This window comes from Phalaenopsis equestris, unplaced genomic scaffold, assembly GCF_001263595.1.
Source record: "Phalaenopsis equestris unplaced genomic scaffold, ASM126359v1 Scaffold000938, whole genome shotgun sequence".
NCBI lineage: Eukaryota > Viridiplantae > Streptophyta > Magnoliopsida > Asparagales > Orchidaceae > Phalaenopsis > Phalaenopsis equestris.
Window position 1 is genome coordinate 359515 of NW_018165377.1, and position 25229 is coordinate 384743.

The 25229-nt window shown below is 37.1% G+C and overlaps 1 protein-coding gene across 3 annotated transcripts in view; it reads left to right on the forward strand.

The window, feature by feature from the left end:
- LOC110032401 (histone acetyltransferase GCN5) overlaps nucleotides 1-25229 on the forward strand; it is a 114029-nt gene that overhangs the window by 1557 nt on the left and 87243 nt on the right. For all 3 annotated transcript variants that reach the window (XM_020736028.1, XM_020736030.1, XM_020736029.1), the window contains exons 2-3: nucleotides 13515-13579; nucleotides 13713-13793. In XM_020736028.1, the coding sequence (XP_020591687.1) occupies nucleotides 13515-13579; nucleotides 13713-13793 (146 nt within the window). The remainder of the gene's footprint in view (nucleotides 1-13514; nucleotides 13580-13712; nucleotides 13794-25229) is intronic.

A 25229-nucleotide genomic window follows, 5' to 3' on the forward strand; every position in this document is an offset into this window, starting at 1 on the left:
TATATATATATATATATAAAATTATATCTAAGTTTAATTCAAAACAACTTATGTCGTAATGTGGTTCTGCGCCTTCTATTCCATAAAGTGGTTAAGGTTCGAATTCAACACCCTTCATCTATTTTTTAATTAATTAAAGGGGCAAATTTCAAGATGAAGCCGACTCGAACATGAACAAGAATATGTATATTGACCCGAACACAAACACGCTATTCACGAGCAATTTCGAATAAAAGCCAATTTCAAACGAGTCGAGCATGAGTCCAGCTTGAGCTCGACTCGTTTACAACCCGAGCATGAGTCCAACACCAACAAGGCCTAAATCACTTAAACCCGTTTAAGGTGTGAAGCATATTGATCCTACTATTGATGAGGAAGACTTGGGTTTAGAGGGCTAGTTGTTGACGATAACCCAAATTAGCATTTGAGAGAAACATTGAATCAGAGCATCAACTCTAGCCTTATTTATAAATTCATTATTCTAAATTTAGTCCATGTAGCTTATATTCTAATACTTCTAATTAGATAATAAAATTTATTATACTCAAAATGTTGATTTTGTGTTATACTTGTGCCATGTTTCAACATTTACATATTGTTGGTATGAACATTTGCATAAAAAATTTTCGAGCACATTAATAATTATTTTTTGCGAAAATAAGATGTTTAATACAACTGCTATTGTTTTGTTGATTCTCATAATAGTAAGTTGAACTTTGATTTTGTTCATACAAATGTGCAACACGTACTTGGGCAAGATTTTCCAACCTATGTTTTATACAAATTCCCATTGCCTTCCCATCTTTGCAATATGCCATAACCATCTTACACTTACCTTCTATTGCCACAATATTAAGCTTATAAGTTATTTAATATTTGTTAAATATGGTTTTTGATGCTAATGTATTGGTTAATTTTTTTTCCCTGGCCAAGATCTTCTAAACCTTTTGTACTTTTATGAGGTTTCATCCGATCCTATTATTATATTATATTTACTACTAATCAATTTAGGTTTATGGCCATCAGTTTTGGCCTTGCTTGTTGTCATTGTTCTGCTACAACTAGTGCTGCTTGATCTTCCACTGGTTTTTGAATTATTTATTGCTCACGGTGTCGACAGTCATCATTTCCTATAGCCCATATCATCCTCATGCTTTCTAACATTTTATGAATGCACGAGAGCCTATTCCATAGTCTCCTTTATGGATATAATACTTCTAGTAGTTTGCACCTCGATAACTCGTTAGGGAAGGGTTTTAATGTACCAAAGGTATTATGTAAGATCATCATTTCCATTTATTGTGATATATATGATTACGATCACCTCCATCATTATCAACTATCACAAATTTATCATGATTAAATTAAATAATTAGATTCAATTTTGTTTGATTTAATTAAATATTATTGAATCGGATCTAGATATGATTATATTTTACTTCATTTTTTATATAATTGGGTTTAATTTAGCACATATAAAGTAATATTCACCCCTTGTGGTAAAAGAAAATTTAAGTGATATTGAATTTGATTTGTTTTGATATCAAAATTTGTTTAATTAGGGTGTCTAATCATTGCATAATACTTGTAAAACCAGTTTAGATATTATATTTTTTTTATCATCACTTAATATCTACTACATATTTCTTGTAAACATTAGTACATCTCATATGAACATAAAATTTGACCTTACTTTTTGTTCTTTAAAATTAAATGAATGTCATTTTTTATGGATTGATTTGTAGTACTTATATGAATATTTTATTTTTAAAAAGCATGTTTAATTTGCTCTCGTAAAAGGCTTTAATAAAATTTTCATTTGATACATTTTGAAAACTTGGTGTTTTTGTCTCATGCAGTGTTGCTACATCTAAATAATGTCTAATTATCCTCAATATTAACATAACATGATTAAGTCTTAAAATTTATTTTCTGTTTATTTCGCTACTTTGATTGCTTAGGCAAAATTTCCACTCAAGCTTTCTTTGTAAGGATGAAAGTATAGTAGTTTTACTTGGATAGGCAGATTTATATTTAACCAATTTTTCTTAGATGCTAGATTATAATTTTTATAGAATATTTGGAGTCGAGACTTCTTATGGACGTAATGCTCCATGTTTGATTGACTCTCTCATTTATATTAGATTTTTTTTTTTTGGTTTTTTTTTGTGGGGGCGGGGGTTGTTTATTGTCGACATTCCCTTTTTTCTGCCTGCTTTCCTCCATTGCTGCCCGTCTCCTACCAACTGTAGTCACCTATCAACCTATTCTGCTGATTTTCTGCAGCCATCTGTCAGACAACTGCTGCCTTTTTGTTGCAACCCACCTTGCATCTCCTCTGTCTCCAACCGCAGCCTTCCTGTTGCAGTTCGCCTCCCATCTCCCCTGCCTCCCACCACAGCATCTTGCTGCAGCCATCGTTCCATCTCCCGTGTGTACCAGCTGCAACCACGAACTACCTCCTTTGCTCCATCCTCTCTCATCCCGCCAACCAGACCTCCAATCCTTCACACTGACTACTTCCCCTCCCTTAAACCGCAAATTCACCAGCCCTGACCTATGCCATAGTTTGGGTTTGCGTTATGTTTTCGTTATTTCTTAGTTCTGAGTGTTTTGGTTGTAACATCTATTTGATTTTAATAATAAAAATTATATTTTTGTCGTCATTTGGGTTAATTCCCGTATCATTTTTTTAGGATATTCAACTTAATTAATAAGTTTAATACTATATGTGTGAATTGGGGCCATGGGAGCTTTATGTTTACTTAGTGCTCGGAAACTTTAGATGATTTGCTATCTTTGTATTATTATCATCATGTGTTACGTAATAATCAGTGATATCCTTTGGTGTGACTCTGGGATAATTTGGAAGCTCAAACACATTGATGCGCTTCTCAATGCAATGTTATAATTTTTGACGCACTACCATGATTATTGATTTTTATTCATCATTTGTGGACCCCAGGCTATCAATGAAAGTTGTTGGATTCTTAAGCTTGTTTTAAGGTAATAGTGCACGAAACAATTTTTAATGTGATGGTATGATCATAATTACATTGCCAACTATTGATATTTATGCATTATTACTGGATAATGGAGCAATGCAAGCTGGTGCAAAGTTCCATCCACGGCAAAGCTCAAACCACTATTATTTTCAGTCCATAATTTCAATGGGATGTTACAATCATTGTTACATCAATAGCTATTAATCTTGTGCATTATTTATGGATACTTGGCTGTACAAGTTGAGAGAGAAGTGGCAGCCATAGTTACTCTCCTTATTGCTCAATCCAAGCTTTCGAATAACTCAACATCTTTGGTAGTTGGGCCTTTTAGGGGCCAGTTTTCTCTAATGATTCATGTTGTTATTGGAATTCAATCGACTGTTCAACAAATTTAATTTTTGTTGGTAAAGATTGGCTCTCTTTTCATACCTATTGCCATGGAAACACTTTTTCAAACGGAGGCAATTCAAAATAGTGATTTCAATTATTGAGTAAATGACAGCCTTTTAAGGAATAAGAATATTCAATAAAAATGTTCTGAGTGGCTAGAGGAGATAGGAGAGAGAGTTTTTCATCAATTTGGAAGAAATAGACCAAGTAATGACAACTAAAACTATTGGTGTAAAAGGAGAAGGAGACTCTCTGGTTATAGGGTGGAGAATGGGTGACATTCCGAAGGACATTATATGGGATTCAAATAACTAGATAGCATGTAGTTAAAATTGCACTAAGTTTCAGACTTTGCTCTATAATATTCAACCCTTGAATTGATAAGAAACATTTGTTTGGAATGCTAAGTTTCGGGTTACTTCTAGCAATTGATGGTGATTTCCTTCAACAACTTGATTCTTTTGAGTCTGTTATGAAATTTGGTGAATGGCACTATTATCATCACATAATGAACTAAGTCTTGATTCCAAAGCATTATCGGTAGAAAGAATATGAAGATTAAACTTCAAATTATTATCAATACAAAGAATTTTAATCATATCAGATAAAATGGACTTTGATTTTTCAATATGTGTGAATTATATAAAAAAATTTAGGCCCATACTTAAGCAAATATATCCATGTGTGATGAGGATGACATTGGTAAAGTCACCAACTATTTAAATCATAAGTATGTTAAGGATAAGTCTTAGCCCATTATTTTAATGGATCAACTCAGAAGAGGTGATGCTAAGATTCAATATGGAAGATGGAAAAGACACCTGATGATATTTTCTAAGCTCACAAACATTAATTTAAACTTTGAGAGTGAAGATGAAGCAATAATAAACTCTCAGAGTTGTTGTGGTGGAGGATGACATAAATGACTAAGTCATTGATAAAATGATGTTGGAAGTGAAGATAGAAGGAGGGGGGGTTGTCTTGGTTACTTACATCATACTTAGCAATTCCATCAATCATTTTTCTTGTAATGAGATTTTGAAACACTCACTGAGATGGATAGAATATTATAGAGCAAAGTGAGTTATATTACAACAATAAATGGACAATCAATTTGTAAGAAACTTGTGAACATGAAATTCATCTAGAAGATACAAAGCTTTTCTAGGCACATGTGAGGAACAGCCATTACTAACAATGTTAGATTGCAGAGACGACATGTCAAGGGAGGAGAACAAGCATATATTACCTGTCTAGAATAAGCAAACAATTGTAGCATCTAAATATAAAATGGCATGGTAAGCATGCATATATTTTTTAGTGTTTTGAATAAAGTCAGTCCTCTTGATGTACAGTGACCGATCTAGAAGAAATGTAGGATAGGAAGAGCTAGCAATAGTCATAGATCAACCGAAGGCATGTTGTGCATTTTAGGGATATCCGAACTTGGCCCCCCAACAGCATTTTTAGGTAGGAGTATTGTGGCTTAAATGAGACCAACTGCAAATGATATTTCCTGTACAATGATGTTCTTTGCTAGTTTAGCCACTGCAATCAGGGCCTCCATGACCACCTCGATGCCCCATGGTAAAGCCAAATTGGTGATAAATTGATGCATAGGGAGTCAAAACCTCACTTATCATAGAATTGTGGAAAGAACAATTATTATGCTAGGGATGATAGAATTGGCCATCATCTGAGATTGAATGGAAGGATATAGAAAGAGCTGCGATTTATTTTATTTTTATTAGTTTCTTGAATTGATAGTAAAATGTTTGTCTTATAGAAAAGCATCTGCTTTTCTTTGTAACGTATTGTATAATCCTCATATTTGAAAATCATTTTGTTGAAAAGAAAAATATTTCTGAGTATACTTTTATACACGAGATATCATTTTCTTGGAAATATTTGAAAGAAGAAAACTTATTCTTAGAGTCTTAAAACATGACAGTTAAGGAAATAGATGGCTCAACGCTATTTAGTAAATAAGGGAGGAGAACATATATATTTTCAATTTAGCGAATTTGATTTTGTCAATGCGAAGATGTTGAAGTTTGTCATGAGAGCCAATCAGGAAACTAAAAGCACCGGGTCCAAGAGATAGCCATCATTAAATTTGATAGTAATATTAATTATGATGGAGAATTTCAAATAATTGAGAGATAGATAAGAAATGACATTGTGAAGAGAGAGGAACATGAAGTCTAAGAGTTAACTCAAATCATACACAGTGGATGAGATGAGGATGATTAGACCCTAAGTTGAGGGCGACAAGCGTTGGTTGGACACATTGAGCAGGTGCAATTGTGGGAGGCATCAATGTGAGCTGTTGCAAGGGTGCTACAAGTGCAAGCTACAATGGTGAGAGGAAGTGAAGGGATGTCTTTGGTTAGGCTCACATGAGTGTGGGGGATGAGTTACGAGTTGTGCGAGTTGGGGGAGGGGTTGCTAGAGGAATTGGTAGTTGGCTTGTAGGATGTGTTGGGCTACATGAGAAAACATGATATTAGGTGAGTGTAGTCAAGTTAGGTTCGAGCTTATGTGGGATCTTGATGGTGAGTGAGCAAGGTTGACACGGGCCTTCTTCCACGCCCCCTCCCACGTCTGCTGTTGCGAGACTTATTCCGGGCCTTGGAGCGGGATTGATGCAGGGTTTCTCCGGCGCCCGCCTCCGGAGTCTACTGATGCGGGACTTATCCTGCGACTTGGAGCGGGATTTGCTGTGCTCGCTTAAACCGATCTCCGTTTCCCTTTTGATTCCTACCTATTATATCCCCTTTCCTTTTCTATTTCTTGCCCATTCCACTTATTGTCTATTTGATTTACTAATCTCCCTTATATACATGCTGCTTGCGTAGGTTAGAGAAGGTTTTTTTTTGCTTATCTCTTGTTTTAGACTTTCATATCTGTTGTGCCTCCCTTCTGAGGGCTGTATTTGACAACGAGAAGGTGCTCCGGCTATAACTTGTTGGATGCGGTGACTATCTTCGCTTATTCTCCTATTCCTGCCCAGCCACCCAACCGCCATCTAACCACTGCACAGGCCTTCTGGCCCCTCTTCCTTTTGTTGTCCTTGCTTCCAATCGCCTTCCAGCAGCCGCACAGGCCTTCCGACCCTTTTCCTGCTGTTCTTGCTTCCAATTGCCTTCCAACAGCTCACAGGCCTTCCGATCCTCTTCCTACAGCTGTCCTTGCTTCCAACCGTCTTCCAGAAGCTGCACAGGCGTTTCGACCCTCTACTTGCTGCTGTCCTTGCGTCCAACTGCCTTTCAATAACCACATCGGCCTTCCGTGCTTCTTCCAGCGGTTGGCAACCCCCAGACACTAGTTACCGCTACTGTCCAACCCCCGTCACCGACTCCTGCTATTGTCCTGCCCACTACATCCTCCCTCTTTTCTACGTTGCTGCCACTTGCTGTCGGCCTCCTATCAACAGGCCACCCTTACTCTCATCATCCCGCGCTGCAGCCCCGGGTTGTCGACCACCTTCCAGCATGACCACCGCTTCCGTTCTGCTTTTCCGGCTTGCCGCTCTCCTTTAGAGAGTTGTTCTTGTGTCTTGTGCTGTTTTTTTTTTCTTTTTCTTTTGCAGCATCTTTGTCATTAGTTTCTTTTTACGTGTTTGTGTTTTTTAATGTCGAGGATTCGTCATTGTAGTTTTGAAGTCAATAGTATAAAATTTATCGTTCTATCGTGATTTGGGTTAACTCCTATATCATTTGGTATTAGAGCTACCCTCACCCTAGTCCTATCCTATCCCATCCTTAGAGTCCGCCAATTTTTTTCTTTTCTTTGTTTCCCTCTCATTCTTTTTTTTTTCCCTCTTTTCTTTTCTTTTCCCTTTTTTCTTATTCCGCAGCTTCTAAACCTTCAACCATGCTCTCACGAGCGGGGAGGGATAGGGACAAAGATTTGAATCCGTTTCACAGGGAAGACATAAATACGAGGAATATCAATCGAGCCGCTTCAGAATTCAATATCAAAGAAGCCTGAGGGAGGAGCTTGCATATGGGGGATAGGAATTTCAATATCAAAGTGGATTCGAGAGAGTTTGAGGGAGGCAATAGATCCAGATTACTTTGTCGACTGACTACAATCAGTGGAGCAAATATTCAAATATAAGGACGCGCTAGAGGTTAAATCGATAAAATTGGCCTCCATCAAGTTGAAAAGAAGGCATCCTTATGGTGGGATAACTTGCAGAGGCAAAAGAAAAGAGGAGGTCGTGATAAAATTTCTAAATGGGAAAAGACAGGAAAGAACTGCGAAGGAAATATCTATTACCTATTACCGCCAAGACATGTTTATGAGGCTCCATCATTTGTAGTAGTGAGATCTTTCAATGGAGGGATTCAAGGCACAGTTCAATCAGTTGCAAATGAAGTGTGAGTTGGTCGACCTGAGGAGCAGGCGATCACCCGATATCTGGGAGACCTGAAGCCCGTTATTAGCAACTTGGTGCAACTGCAACCCTACTGGTCGCTTGGAGATGTTCAAACCTTATCCATTAATATCGAAAACAACAAAAACAACAATCCTCATTTAGGCAACGACCTTCAATTAGACAACTACCTACAACTACATAGGCCGATAAGGATCCTTCTGAAGGAGCTAGCAAGGCAGTACAAGGAAATGACGGGCAGGATCAGAGTGGGAAGAAACAAAAGAAATGCAGCTTTTCCAATGTAGTACCAACTAGAAAGTATTTTAGGTGTCACGACTATGAGCACATAGCCTCCAATGGTCCAACGAGTCGAGTAGTCACATTCACAGATTTGTGCGCCGTCGAGAGGTGAACCAGGAGTCAGAGGATAGCCTAGAAGAGGAGCTTCAGCTCCAGGGGGATGAGGGAGAGTTGCTAGTCGCACGGAGGGTTTTGTAATTAGAGATAGAGCAGGATCAATCCTGGTTGAGACACATCTTTCACACCAATTGCACGGTAAAGGGCAAGTTTTGCAGCTTAATCATTGATAGTAGAAGTTGTGAAAATGCGATGTCCACGCTGATAGTAAACAAATTTGGATTAGCCACACATAAACATCCCCATTTCTATTTCCTTACCCGAGTAAAGAAAGGAAATGAGATACACGTGGATCAACGGTGCCTAGTAGAATTCTTGATTGGGTATAGGCTATATGAGCAAGTATGGTGTGATGTGGTTTCGATGAATGCCTGTTATATTTTGTTGGGTAGGCCCTGATAATTCGGCCGTAAGACATAGCACAATGGCTTCATGGACACTTATTCCTTCAAGAAGGATGGAAACACATTGTTTTATTACCAGTTAAGGATGCAAGAGGCATGACTATATAAAGGAAGCATTAGTCCCACAGGCCACCTTTCTGGAGTCAATTCGAGATGTCCCAGTGGCACTGACATTAGTTCTCCTAAAAGGAGCTGATGAGGAGAGTGAGATACCAACGCTACTATAGCCATTGCTACAGGACTTTCAGGATGTGATGACTAACAATCTTCCTGAGGAATTACCACTACTGAGGGACATTCAACATAACACAAATCATATACCGGGATCAGTGTTGCTGAATCTATAGATTGAGACTGCATAGCACGAGGAGGTACAACGACAGGTGCAGGATCTCGTTGTATGGGGCTTAATCAGAGAGAACACCAATCCGTGTGTTGTTCCTGCCTTGATGACGCCTAAGAATGACGGGTCACGGTGGATGTGTATCGACAATATGACCATCAACAAGATCACCGTCAAGTGTCAGTTTCCCATACTTTGCATGGACGATATCTTGGACAAGTTACATGGAGCCAACATCTTTTTCAAGGCGACTTACGTAGTGGGTATCACCAGGTCTAGATGAGGCTAGAAGACGAGCGGAAGACCACTTTCAAAATACTAGATGATTTATACAAGTGGATTGTTATGCCCTTGGACTTGTCAAACGCACCTAATACTTTTATGAGGTTGATGAATCAGGTATTCCAAGCTCACATAGAGAAATTTATGGTGGTATACTTTGATGCCATTTTGGTGTACTGCTGATTTGAAGAGGAACACTTATAACACCTGAGGGTGGTGTTTGAGGCATTGCACGTGGAGAAGCTTTATACCCATCCAAAGAAGTGCCACTTCATGTAGACCGGGTATGCTTTTTGGGTTATATTATGAATAGTGCAGACATTAATATATATCCTACAAAGACCGAGGCCATTATAAACCGAACCGCATCATAGTTGTTCACCAAGCTGAGACAGTTTTGGGGCTAACATCGTTCTACCTCAAATTCACGAGGAATTTCAGCACTATCATCGCCCTTCTAACAAATCTTTTGAAAGTGAAAGAGTTCACTTGGATGGCTGTCACTCAAACCAGCTTTGACACAATGAAGCAGAAGGTGACTCAGGAACCAATTCTAACATTGCCAGATTTCAACCGGCGGAGTGTGATGCATCCGACATGGGAATAGGAGCGATGTTGAGCCAGGGGGCAAATCATCACCTTTTTCAGTGAAAAGCTGAATGGTTCCTGAGGGAAGTACTCAACATACGACAAGAAATTTTATGCTATTATAAGAGCTTTGGAGCACTGAAGTCATTTCTGCTAATGAGCGAGTTTACGCTGTTTATGGACTACATACCTTGAAATTTCTCAACAGCTAGAGCAAACTGAAGGGCCGACACAGAAGTTCTTAAGATCATTCCAATTTGTGCTTAAGCACAAGGTGGGAAGCCAGAACCGCGTAGCAGACACATTGAGCCATCATCATTGGTTGATCATGTAGATGCAAACTCAAGTTATGGGTTTCTAGGTAGTAAAGGTCTTGCATGAGACTGATGGGGACTTCAAAGAAATTTAGGTGCACTGTCAGGATAACCCGACCGACAATGCTATCAAGCGGAGGGCTACTTGTTTTACTAGAGTAAGTTTTGCATTACTAGATGTTCGCTGAGAGAGACCATTGTTCAGGAGAGTCACAGTGGATGATTAATAGGGTATTTTGGCTGGAACAAGACTCATGCCCTCTTGAGAGTATTTCTTTTGACCTTGACTGTGGAGCAACACGTCTGACAATGCATGATTTGTCATATGACAAAGATAAGTTGGCATAATGCTGGGTTGTACACTCTATTACCAGTATTAGAGGCACCGTGAGTGGATGTTAGCATGAACTTCGTGGTGGATCTTTTGAGGACGCAGAGGACATGGACTTATGACACATTTCGTACTTTGCCACCGAACACTGGATGCGTCTCATGTTGCCGATTTATGTTTTAGAGAGATCGTAAGATTGCATGGGATTCCCAGGACCATCAACACTGACAAAGTTGTCCAATTTCTGATCGGAGTATGTGGGGGAAGCTAGGCACCAAGCTCCAATTCAGTTCAGAAGCTCATCCACAGACTGATGGTCAGACAGAGGTAGTAAACCAGTCTAGGAAACCTTCTGAGATGTTTCATGGGAAAGAACATCAAGCAGCGGAATCTAATTCTAACTAAAGTTGAGTTTGCATACAACAATTCCGTGAGTCAAACTATAGGACACACTCTGTTCAAGATTGTGTACGGGCGCAACCCACTCATGCCACTTGAGTTGGTACTGTTCTGGCAACATAAAAAATCAACACAGATGGTGAAGAACGGGTTCACGAGATTCATAAAATCCATGAGGAGGCTAAGGAGAACCACAAATATCAGACAGACAATTAAGTCTAGAAAAAAGGGGCGTTTCACAAAGATTTTGTGTGGATTGGATTGAAGAAGGAAGATTCCCAGTGGGAACATTCAAAAAGTTCAAAGTCAGAGTGGAAGTATCTTTCAAAATACTTTGGAAACTAAACGATAATGCTTACAAGATCTACCTACCAGGGGACTGCAATATTTATGCCACGTTCAATGTGGCGGATCTGACGCCGTATTACGAAGATTCAAAAGCTTTGACAGATAAATTCGAAGCTCCCCCAGCCTCGGGAGACTGTTGCGGGCTTCTTCCTCTCCCCCTCTCGCGTCTACTGACGCGGGACTTATCCTGGAACTTGGAGCGGGATTTGCCCCCCCACCCCCCACTCTCCAACCCCTTTCCCTTCCTTTTGATTCTTACTTATTCTATCCCCTTTCCTGTTCTATTTCTTGCCTATTCAATCTACTAATCCCTTTTATATATATGGTGTTTGCTTAGGTTAGAGGAGATTTTTTTTTTCTCTTGCTTATCTCTGCTTTCAGACTTTCGCCTCCAGCTTATCTTCCTTTCGAGGGCTTTATTCGACAACGAAAAGGTGTTTCAGTTGTAATTCGTCCAAGCTGGTGACTACCTCCGCTTATTCTCCTATTCCTCCTACCCCTGCTGCCGTCCAACCACCCAGCTGCTGTGCAGCCCCCGACCTCTCTTTTTGCTGCTTACCGGTGGCCTTTCAACAACATTATAGGCGTTCTATCCTTCTTCCTGCTGCTGTCCTTGTTTCCAGCCTCCTTCCAGCTGCCACACAAGCTTTCTGGCCCTTTTACTGCTTCTGTCCTTGCTTCCTGTCACCTTCGAGCAACTGCACATGCCTTCCGGCCCTTTTGCTACTGCTGTCCTTGCTTCCAGCCGTCTTCCAGTAGCTGCGCAGGCCTTCCAAGCCTATTCCCTCTGCTGGCCTTGCTTCCAGCCGGCCTCCCGTCTAGCTCCCTCCCAGCAGCCACACAGGCCTTCGGATCCTCTTCCTGCAGCTGGCCAGCCCCTAGACACCGGTCCCTGCTGCTGTCCAGTCCCCGGAACTGACTTCTGCTGCTGTCTAGTCCATTGTCACCTCCCCTACTCTCTTCTAGGCCTCGGCCACTTGCTCTTCTATCAGGCCACTGGCACTCCATCATCCGGTGCTGCAGCGCCATGCTGTCGTCCACCTTCCAGCACGACCGGAACTTCTGTCCTTCCCTTCAGGGCTGCCACTCTCCTCTAGAGAGCTGTTCTTGTGTCTTGTACTGTTTCTTTTTCTTGTCTCGCAGCGTCATCGTCGTTATTTGCGTTTACGCATTTGTGCTGTTTTTATGTTGAGGATTCATCATTGTAGTTTTGAAGTCAGTAAGTATCAAAGGGTTTGGCCTTCATGAAATGAGAGATGAATGAAACCTATGGTCTGCTTTGATAACATCTTTGCAGAAATTTCTCGTTATTACTGATTAATAGCGAGTTACATATTAGGTTTGGAATTTTTTTTATTATTGACTGGTTATGTATGGGATTATAGAAGCATGCATTTCACCTAGAAAAAAAAGAGAGCAAAGTTAAATTAATAACGATGAAAATATATTTAATTAAAATACATCTCTTAATCTGTAACTTTATAATATTTTTCAATCTTGCTCTTTCTAACAACAAAAATGGAACTACATGAAACTTTAAACTACCACTCTATCTAGTACTTAAGAGTAATTTTCCTTGACATGCCTTCTGAACCATATGCCTTGATTTGCTCAATGGGCAATTCGCCTCTCAGTTGCAAAATTCCAAGGTTAAATTACAAAACTAATTTCGTGATTCATTTCTAATTTCATTAACATAAAGTAAACTACTAGTTTAGCTTGAATCAATGGCAGATATGCTAACTCTCATTGTCAGTCATCATCTCAATGCAAGAGGGTGCCTCAAAAGGCTTGAAAGTCGAGTACAGGTTGGTTAGCGCAGTGCTATGTAAGAGAAATATGTTTCTTAGCTACCTTGAAGCCATTAACTATGAACGGAATTGAAAGAGAAGAAGTTATTGACTTAGTTTTGGCGCAGAATAAATTCCGTGATTCTAAACATGCCACCAGGAGAGAACTCAAAACTCATTTTTGTCTCCATAAAGTACTCCATGAAAATTTCATGTACAGTTGGATTTTTTTCTTTGGTACTGCGGTTAAGCTTAGTTCCACTTTGGGGGACTGTCTGAAAAGAAACCTGTTGACTCTTTCTGCCATTAATCCCAACATCACCTTTGAGTGGTGTGGCAGTGTGAATGGCTTGAACAACTGAGGATTTCTTTTTCTAATAGTTCATTGTTGTTTTTGTTTCTACAATTAAGATTGATTTGTTTGACCGGGCATTGAATATATAAGATCAAAGTGCTTTTCATGTTTATTTTCTTATGTTAGGATTATAATGAAATTGATTATCTTGATTTTTTGTCTAGGAAGATGCTGGAAAGCTTAAATTTCTATGCTATGCCAATGATGGGGTAGATGAACATATGATATGGTATGTTTTTATTTCTTTTCTTTTTAAACATCATTATCTTATATGTAAGCATTGTAGTTATGAAGGCTTAAAGTGTCTGCTTAATACTAGTTCGATCTTATGCTATTTGCTCACCAGCTTCTATCTTTTGCAGGCTTATAGGATTGAAGAATATATTTGCTCGGCAGCTTCCAAATATGCCCAAGGAGTACATTGTTCGTCTTGTTATGGATAGGTAATTATTTGAGATTTATTTTGCTGCACCATTATGCTATCATTTTATTTATTAAATAATTGTACAAAATTGTTGGGGTGGTCCTTCATGTGGGAGCTCTCCGCTTCGGTTGTGGGATGCAAGCTTCGCAGCTCTCGTGATTGCGGGAGACTGGCCGAATCAATCTCAATTTCCTTTTTTTATGTTTTTTTTTATTATCATTCATTCTTTTTTAGACATTTCATTTATATATATGTGTGTGTGTGTTGTATTAGGGTTTATGATAAGATTGATGCTTTTTATCCAATATTCTATTTAGTCTTAAGAAGAAGATTCTAGCATATTTATATTAAATGAGATTACTCAATAATATTTAAATATGAAGAATCTAGATATGTTTTTCTAGAAAAAAACTATAAGAATTTAGAAGATTCTAGATTTAGTTTCTTATGCCTATAAATAGGCAGAACTTGTCTTGTAAGCTGAAAACTACTCAGCAAAGCTTAGTAATACAATTCTCATTCTCTTCAAAATTTCCAACTAAATTGGTATTAGAGCTTCGTTCGATTATTCGTTGGGCGTTCTACAATTTCAATATTTCTATAATCCTCGACTTCAACCACTCATCTGTCTCGATTCCAATTTTTAATGAAGAAAATTATAATTTTTAGTTCATCAAAATGAAGATCTATTTTCGCTCTCAAAATTTGCGGAAGATCATTAAGGAAAGATTTAATACTCTGGAAGATACTTCAACTTTTTCAACAATTCAAAAGGAGCTTGAAGAGAATCAACAATAAGACTTATAAGTATTATTTATTTTACAAAAAGCAATGACAGATGACATCTTTCCTCGAGTCATGGGTGCATCAATTGGAAAGCAAGCGTGGTACACGTTATTGGAGGAGTTTCAAGAACTAAAAAGGTATGCTCCATCAAATTACAAAATTTCAAACAAGATTTTGATAATATTAAAATGAAAAATAAAGAGACTGCAAAAAATTATTATTTCAAGATAAATGAAATAATTAATCAACTCAATGCCTATGGAGCAACCATTTATGACAAGAAAATAGTAGAAAAAATACTAATATCCTATACAGAAAAATATAATACAATAATTTTTGCAATTGAAGAATCAAGGGATCTAGAAACTTTATCACCAACAAAATTAGTGGACTCTCTTGAAGCATACGAAAAAAGGTTGAATAGGCGAAATGAGAATGCTACAAAAAATGTCTTTCAATCTAAAACAAATTTGTGGTCTCATAAATCAAAAGGTGGGTGAAATTTACAAGAAAATTTTAAATTAAAAAATAATCAAGGAAAAGGTGACAAATATCTTCCATGTGACATTTGCAAAAGAAATTCATTGGAATAAAGATTGGTTTAAAGGAAAACCACAGTGCTAAAATTTGGGCACATGGAAAATATTTGTTGATTAAAGCAAAATAAACAAGCCAATTTCGTAGAAGAGAAAAATGAAGATTAAAATCTCTGCAATGCTTGTCAAGTTGCACTAGAAGAGAAGAAAGATACATGGTATCTAGATATTGGTTGTAGTAATCACTTGACAAAAGATGAAGAAATATTTTGTAGTCTTGAAAAAAATCAGGACAAAAGTCAAAATCTGAAATGGTGATTTCATGGAGGCAAGAGGAAGAAGCGCCATAACCATTAACACAAGAAAAGAGAAGAGATATATCAATGATGTACTCTTAGTCCCAAACATTAATCAAAATCTTCTCAGAATAGGTCAAATGATCGAGAAATAATACTGTTTGAATCTTGAGGGAGATGCTTGCATAATATATGACAAGAATGACAAACTCTTGAAATTGCAAAGATCAAGATGAAAGAGAACATGCATTTTTCCATTCAGTGGGGATACATAAATAATGTGGCAATGAAGACACAAATAGATGCGTCATGGATTTTGGCACAAGTGACTTGACACTTCAAGTTTCATGGACTGAAGATTCTTCACCAAAAAGACATGATAAAAGATCTCTCTATAATAAAGGAAATCAATGATGTCTGTGAAAGATGCTTGTTCGGTAAACAACTTCGATGACCATTTCCATCAGACAAAGCATGGAGTGCTAAGAAGCCATTAGAAATTGTTCACACTGATATTTGTGGACCAATGCATATTCAATCATTAGAGCAAAACATATACTTCATCATTTTCATTGATGAATACACAAGAATGACATGGGTCTATTTCTTGCGAGAACGATAAAAAATTTTAAAAAAATGTAATGCTTATGTTGAAAAACAAAGTGATTACTATCTGAAGATATTAAGAAGTGATAGAGGTGAGGAATATACCTCAAATAATTTCAACATGCTTTTGAATAAGAAGACATTGAACATCAACTCACAGTTGGGTATGCGCCAGAGCAAAATGGAGTATCTAAAAAGAAGAACATAACTATAATGGAAACAACTAAAACTATGCTGATGGATATGCATCTTCTAGAAAGTTTTTTTGGGCAAAAGCTATATATATTGCACTCTTTACTAAATAGATGTCCAATTAAAGCCTATGAAAGACATGACACCAATTGAAGCGTGGAATGAAAAGAAGCCATTTGCAAAAAATTTAAGGGTTTTTGGTTGTATTTGCTAAGTTCACTTTCCACAAGAAAAAAAAAAAGGAGTAAATTAGTTGAAAAGATAAAAGGGAAGTTTCTTAGGTTATGGTACTCAATCTAAAGGATATCGAGTCTATAGCTTAAGAACGAAGAAGCTTATCGTTAGTCGAGATGTGAAATTTGATGAAAATGCTACATACAATTGGGTGACAGAAAAGGTTGAAATGAGTGCCAACATGGTGCCAAAAACACATCAACAAGTTGAATCACCAACTAGAAGAGCATAATTTTTAGCAGAAATCTATGAGCATTTTAACTTGACAATCATGGTGCCAGAAAGCTTTGAAGAAGCCTCAAAGCAAGAAGTATGGAGAAAAGCTATATAAAAAGAAATAAATATGATTGAAAAAATTAAGACATGGGAGCTAGTACTCTTCAAGATAAATATCAAGTGGGTCTACTAGACAAAGCTCAATCTTGTTATATCAATTAAACAATATAAAATAAGACTGGTTTTTAAAGGATAGTCACAACAATTTGGTGTTAATTATAATGAAACATTTGCTCCAGCTGCACGACATGACACAATAAGAGTATTAGCTGCACTTACAACACAAAATAAATAAAATATATATAACCTAGATGCCAAATCTGCATTTCAAAATGGCTCTTGGAAGAAGATATCTATATGGAACAACCTCCAGGGTTTGTAGTATAAGTTTAAGAAGACAAAGCTCTCAAGTTAAAGAAAGCTTTGTATGGATTAAAGCAAGCCCCAAGGGCTTGATATAGTCTAATTGACAACTACTTCATATAGCAGGGCTTCAGGAGGAGCAAAAGTGAGCCAACATTATACATCAAGACTTAAGATATGAACTAAACTCTCTGTCTCCCTATTTGTAGATGATCTTATCTATGCAAAAAATAATGAGAAATTATCAAAGATTTTAAAGAAGACATGATAGACATTCGAGATGACTGACATAGGTCTGATGCATTATTTTCTTGGGATAGAGGTAATTCAAAATGAAAGGGGATCTTCATCTCACAAAAGAAATATATAGAATTTTATTTAAAGAATTTTAAGATGAACAATTGCAATATAGTATCTACACCACTAGACAACAAGACACTTATGAAGGACGATAATGAACTAAAGGCTAATAACACATTCTATTGAAGCCTTATTGAAATCTTTTTTTTATCTAACAACGACGAAACCATACATCATGTATACACCAAGTCTACTCTTAAGATTTATGCAAAGTCTAAGTAAAGTTCATCAAGGAGCAGCTAAGAGAGTTCTTAGATATCTGTAAGGAACAAATAACTATTGTATCTGGTATGAATCCATTCCTAACTCAAGGCTAATTGGATATGCTGATAGAGATTGGGTCGAATCAGTGGAAGACATGAACACCTCAGGATATTCATTCAAGCTAGTTTCAGGAATTTTTTTAGGCAATGTAGAAACAAACAACTAATGCACAATCATTAACCGAAGCTAAAGATATTGCAGCTACCACAACTACAAGCCAAAACTACATACTAGAAGATATGGGCGAGCCACAAAAAGGAGCTACAAAAATCTATTGTGATAGCAAGTCAACTATAAGAATAACTAAAAATCCTATATTTCATGGTAGAACTAAACATATTGGTATTAAATAACATTTCATCAGCGAAGCGAGACCAATCAAAAAATTAAGCTCAAACACTGCAAAGATTGAAGAACAACTAGTAGACATGTTAAAGGCACTTCCAAGAGGAAAGTTTGAACTGTTGCACAATAAGATTGGAGAAATCGAAATTTGCATCAAGGAGTTATAAGATTGATGCTATTTCACCAATGTTCTATAATATTTTATCTAGTCTTAAGAAAATGATTCTAGGATATTTGTATTAAATGAGATTACTCTAGAATATTTAAATAGGAAGACTTTAGATATGTTTTTCTAGAAAGAAATTTAAGAATTTATAAATTTCTATATTTAGTCTCTTATGGTTATAAATAGGCATAACTTGTTGTCTTGTAAGCTGATAACTATTCAGGAAAACTTAATAATAGAATTCTCATTCTCTTCAAAATTTCCAACAATCTAAATCTCTCTTTTCTCTCTTAAAATTTCCAATAGTTTGGAAGTTAGTTTTTCATGTGTTTCATATTGGGACAGCCGCCAACATCTCTTCTTTTCTTCGAGGGCTATATATTAGGATTTCAGGGGGTGCTTCTGCTGTATCTCAGTTTCTAGTGGTGATTATCTTCTCTATCTCCCTTTTGCATTCTCCTCACACAGCTTCCGGCTGCACTCCCTTGCTTCAACTACACCCAAACAACTATATATTATTGTTTTCCCATCAGTTCCCCAATTCCAACCACTTGTCCTCACTGCAGGCCCCCTAAACAGTCATTCTCTTGCTATTCTACAGTCCCCAACATTCCCCCTCACCGTCGCTGACATTCTCCCTCGCTGCAACTGCCTGAAAACAATCATTTTTGTTGTTTTCTGCTGTTCAAGCTGCCCAACCATTTGTTCTTTTCATTCCAGCTTGGTGCCATTGCTGCAACTCCTCCCTTTGGCTGGCGCTGTCCTCCTCCCTTGCTATCGCAGTCCATAATAGCACATCTCTTGCTATTTGGCCGCTGTCCAGTTCCTTGCCCTTGCTGCCACCGCCCAGGGCAGTCAGCCGCAGTTTGGACAGTTTGTCACCTCCCCCTTGCCGCCACCCTACCTTCCAACCCATATAACGTCCTTTGCTACCTCTCTAGAAGTCCGAATTATCATCCCACACCCCCCAAATCTACCCTAGTTTGAGTCAGTGTTGTCATGTCGCAATTTCAGATTTATGTGTGTAGTGCTTTTATTTTCTATTTCAGTTGGTTGTTTGTAACTTACCTTATTAATTTCAGCAATAATATTATTGTTCCATTATTGCTTGGGTTAACTCCAGTAGCATTTGGTATCAGAGCTAGCCGAACCCTAGTCCTATCTTAGGATTTCGAACATCCACCAATACCCAATGCCATCTCCACATAAAATTCTTTTCTTTGCTGATTTTTCAAATTGACCACCCAAAAATTTCTCACTCTACATTATCCTTATTCTCTCTCCTTCCAGCTACCTAATCCCAATCCCTAATCGTACCACCAAAATAATATTGCTGAAGGCTTGAACGGGAGGAAATGTCATGATGCTGTTTATGCGAAATTCACAAAGGGATGTCTAGGAACCTTCAATGGACGATGTGTGGGAAATTATCCAACCGGAATAGAAGCCTTTAAGAGGAGACATTTCGGACGGGTCACCCATAGCTACAATGGTGACTTGATAAATCAAAGACATGGAGTGAATCTCTTCAATCATGCGGATTCTGGGGATGAAGAATCTCTACCCTGAGATTTGATCTGAAATATTTGAGAAGCTTGAATTTTAAAATAATGATGAATTTTTTATATTTTGATGGTCACTTGAATCGAAACGAGTTCATCGAGTGACTTCAGACAGTAGAGCTTTTCTTTGAGTACCAAGAAGGCCCATTGGACAAAATTGTGAAAGTAGACGTCAACAAGTTAAAAAAGAGTACATTATTTTGGTGGGAAAATTTGAAGCACCTACGCCAGCATGAGGGAAAAGACAAATCACCGCCTGGTTCAAGATGAATCAAGAAATGTAGCGCCAGTACCTACCTACTTACTATAGACCCCAACTTCAAAAGTGCAGAGACCACCTCACCGGACAACCATCACTTCTTACAGACATGGTTCAACCTCAAGATTTTACAGTCAAAGTACACACAGAGGAACACCAAATAGACCTTGTTTTATGAGAAATTATTTCAAAGTGGAGCGATTTATATTCCTGAATCTGTCATAGCTAGAAATTATTTTAAATGCCACAGATTGGGCATATCGAATTAGATTACACAAGCAAAAGAATGATTATTTCACTGAGCAGAGCATTATTGAAGAAATCGATAATGATATAGTAAACATTGAAGAAGGTGAGGACACAAAAGAGGAACCAACTTCCAACTGATGAGGGAAATATGCACATAGTTTCATCTGAACTCATGAGAGAAACTCCAACTGGTGATTGTCCAAGACGGTCTCGAGTTTGAGGGATCAAAACCAATGACACGATAACCTCAAACAAGCGAAATTCAGACTTGCCAAATATATAGACTTCTTCTTGAGTTGCTTCTACTGAAAGTTGTCTAAATATCAAAGATGATGAGCTTTTGAGCCACTTCTGGAAAGTTATATAAAGTTATTTGAATATTAGATTCAGTTCAGCAGTGTACCCACCAATAGATAACCAGACATGAAGGATGAATTACAGCTTTGGAAATTGTCTGAAGAGTTTCGTAAGGAAGAATTTTTTTCAATGGGATCCAGGTCCTATTAGAAAAGAAGAATTGGTCTCTCCTGAATGGCTGCTAGTGAGATTAGTGCAACATGTCCCAGAATCATCTGAATTTGCTATTATTCAAATGTAATTTATCATATAATAATTATATCGTGCATGCATAATATTTTAAGACGTATGGACTACTCATCACATATTCATCAACCTTCAGCTCTTTAAAAATCAATTTGTATTTGATTTATTTCTTACTTCTAGAACCAACTCACTTCCATCATTTTCTTTATCCAATAACCTTGCTCTGATACCACCTTTTATCACACTTCAACTGACCCCCTTTAAGAGTTAGTTGATGTGCAACAGATACAGACAATTCAACCAGACTAAATTCTTAGCAACACTCTTCTTGACTTGCAAAGTCAGGTAACAGTGGATGATGAACCAATTTAATAAATCACCGTAAATATACTTGATATATTTCATTACATTAATTTTCACATATACTTGGAAGTGTGAAATTTCATATCATCAAAACATAAAAGTTTTACAAAACTACTTAGTTCAAGATAAATAAAATACATACCTAAAAAAATTGTACAAGCTCCCAAAAAATTGATGCGAAAGTTGTAGAAGCCACACTCGGTTACTCGCCCCAAAGCTTTTTATCCCTTCCTGTAAGTAAACAACTTTGAATGAACGATAATGAGCTCAATGAAATAATCAAGGCGAAAATAAGATTTTATATACGGAAAAGAAAAAACGTGCATGCTCATATGTCTGCACATGTATACACACGTCATAACATGATAAAATTACATAATACATGTAAAAGAAAAGTAGGTAGTGTAAAAAAATCATGAATATTGTCTAAAGCATCTATGCCATTCATTCGTGTGTAATCATGAGCATCGTTTTAAGAATCATAATCTTGTTTATATATGCCACATGTAAATGTATATGCCTCAACTAGCTCCATCTCTCGTTATATCATGACTGCTGCAAAAACCATATTAACTTTTGATGAAAATTGCCCTCCAACATAGCAATTTTTACTAGCTCTTCTAATACCAATTGTTCCCTACGTTCTGTCACCGTATGATTACAACGATTTCCAGAGTTTCGTCACCGCCTGAACACCAGGAGTCGGGAATACCATATCTCCGCATAACGTACTTACAAACACTCATGTAATAGTCTACCCATAATGTTACTCGTGATATTTCTTAAATCATAATAACTGTATCAAATATTTATATACATTTCATATATCACATGCATGAATCATATCAAATGACTGCTTGCGAAAATTAATTTCATAAACATATTCATTTTCATCATAATATAATAGCATCAAATGTATCGTAAGAAAAATTATTATGCATTCTTACATTCAATGCAGACATCAATCCATAATATGTAAGAAATTCTAAATGCACCAGTGTCAGACGTGGAATCACATGAAAACCTATAGACAATTATTTTTCTTAAGTTAGCACGATATTGTTTCACCTGACTAGATGAAGCAACCCCATGACGAATGAGCTCGCTGCCACGAAAATAACTTGGAAATTGTAGACATAGTAGGAATTCATGGAATCATAGCTCATTTCGTGATTTAACCAAAAATATAACTTATTTGTGAAAACATACCTCAAATGGGCTTCTCGGCATAACCGTTCCTTCACCAAACTTGCCGATTCCACTTCGCTCTTTTACCTAACACCTCAATCTTTTCTTTCCCTCGCTGATTTTATGTTAAAACCCTTATGGAAGCTCGCAAACTAAGTTCGACGCTTCCCACATAAGTTTGACACCTACTACGGCTACCAGAAATGAAAAAACGCGTTGATTCATGACAAAGTCAAAATGGAAACTTAAGGAAGAAAAGAACGTCATAAATATTTGCTAAAGAGAGGTTCGTACTCATTGAATTTTCCCTGGATCCTTGAAATGGCACGTGCGACGCTCGTCGGGTCACACGCCAGCTTTAGTTCGCGACTCTGTCACAGTGCAAGATTGTAGAGGAGCTCGTGGGAAGAGAAAAAATCAGGAGAGTGAGTAGGGACATAACATTTTATTGAGGTCCCTTTTCTTTCGGTCCTTCAATCTAATCAGGCTCTTAAATGCATAAGTGCGGGAGGATTTGGCAGGAAACAGTAGCCATTCAGAATTAATTATTTAGTTAAGGTTTGATTAATTTAATTAAACTTATAACTTCTAAATTTTATATCTCCCAATACGATCACAACTAAGATATATTGCTTTATATTGAATTGATCAATTCCATGCATACAATTTTATAAAAAGAATTTGATTGAATTTTGAGGATGCGAAATTTGGGGCACTTTTAAAATTTGACAAATTTTTTCTTAATTCTCAAATTTTGGGTGTTACAGCCAGTGCGACTCCTACTAGAAGATACCAACCTAATTAGTTTGTAGCTTTGTAGCATTTATTCGGATTTAATTGGTATAAAGCTACTATATATATGAATTAAATGATTTAAAGCATGAGTAGCTTTAAAGGATAAATAAAAGCTTAAAAAATTAATGAATTAGAATAAAAATTATGAAAAAGCTCTAACCATAGAGGGGTATAAGTGATGGGGATCTGCTACAGTTTTTATGGATTAATAGTTGATGCTTAGTTTTAATGATTGTAATAGATAGAGTGTGCGAAGTTATGGTTGATAGGTAGCTAAATGTATCCTTGTAAACATTTAAGTATCTCCTGCCTTCTCAAACTTATAATTTATGAGTCTCTACAAACTTGAATCATCATTTATCCTTCTCTCCATTGCATTTTGTCCGGTCATGTAATGAGTTTTTATCAATTGGCGTCGGGCTTTCCCCAGGTGCTGCCTTTGATCATTGCCTCCATCTGCTAAATTCCCCATTCTACACACAAGCATCGTTTCCCATTGACATTTGACGTCCCACATTTCACAAGCGTACAATTTTTGCTGCCTTCACCATCACAGATATCCACTAGATCTCACGTCAAATCATATCTATAACTCAAGTCTCCATTTTATTTTATCCATTCTTATCCATTGTAACGTATTGCATATTGACATCTTTATTTCATCTCCATTTTTTACAACAATATGTTCACTTCAGCTCTGGTATCAAAAGTTTAAATCACAATTTCATAGTAGCTTCATCTATTGTTAAATCACAATTTCATAGTAGCTTCATCTATTGTCAAATCTAAAAGGCAATATTCCAATGTTAATGGCAGTGTTTGAAGATACTCCTGTAGTAGTAATCATGGCGCTGGAATGCCTTGGCAGAGTTGAACATAAGTTGGGAGAGTTTTAGTAATTTTTGAGTCAAACTTGATGCAAAAATTCCCAAATGTTGAAGACAAGCTCTCACCTCGCATTACATGTTTCATGTTGTAGCCCTTGGATTTTTTAGTTTGATGATGACTGGCAGGAGTCTTGCTCGAGTTCATTGTGCGATTCAAACTTCAAATAAACATCAAATCATGCTTTCCTGCTCCAGTCAATTTTATGTTACTTGCATGTGCTATATCTGCTACTCTTTGCATGCCCAAGACAGCCCAAATCACATTGTAGCAATTGCAAGACATAGGAACAACTGGAAGAAGTTTTGTTATGTTTTTCCATTGAAATGAAGTGCGGCTTGACAGGCACCCATCTCCTGTAGTTTTGTTATGTTTTTACCAACCTGCCATCATCTAAATATTTTGCATGGGTTCTTCATTTCAATGGTCATGAACAAATTGTTGAAATGAAGTACGGCTTCACAGGCACTAACCTCCCGTAGTTTTGTTATGTTTTTACCACATACCATCATGTAAAACTTTGCATGGGTTCTTCATTTGGATTTATTCTATCTTGTTGTCATTTTACTTTGAGGGCAAGTTCATCTTTGAAAAGGTTGATGATGATAGCGATTTGTAAAATGCTATGTAGGTTAGTAGTTAGTAGTATTCTGTTAGTTGTAATAGGTAGCATTTTGTTATGGGCAATAGGCAACTAAATGTGCCTTTATAAGTCTTTGAATATCTCATCTTTTGAAGTATTAGGGCATCGCAAAAAATGAACTAAGCCTCCGCTTGTTTTGAGAAGTTTTCTCCCCCCACTTAATCTTGCTTTTTTTGGTATCTCCGATGAATATTTGTTTATTCTTTGTCCTTTGAATCAACAAATGGCAAAATCTATAATTGCCGTTTTATGCAGATCCTTAAAATGCTGAAGCTATTCTTCTATCCATATATAATTTTTACCGTATATCACCAATTGCTGCTTTAAATTGAGGAAAATATGAACAACTCACAGGAAAAAAACAACATAAGAAGATTAGACTATGGATGCTTTAAAAGTGTTAAAGCAAATTTTAAAATTAGCCAGACACAATGTCCAGTAGTTTTTCATGTTTCACACCTGGAATTAAAAACTTCACACTCAATAGTTAATGAATTCTATTCATCTAAGCAATTTTATAGGTGAATTTAATTTGGATAAAAGA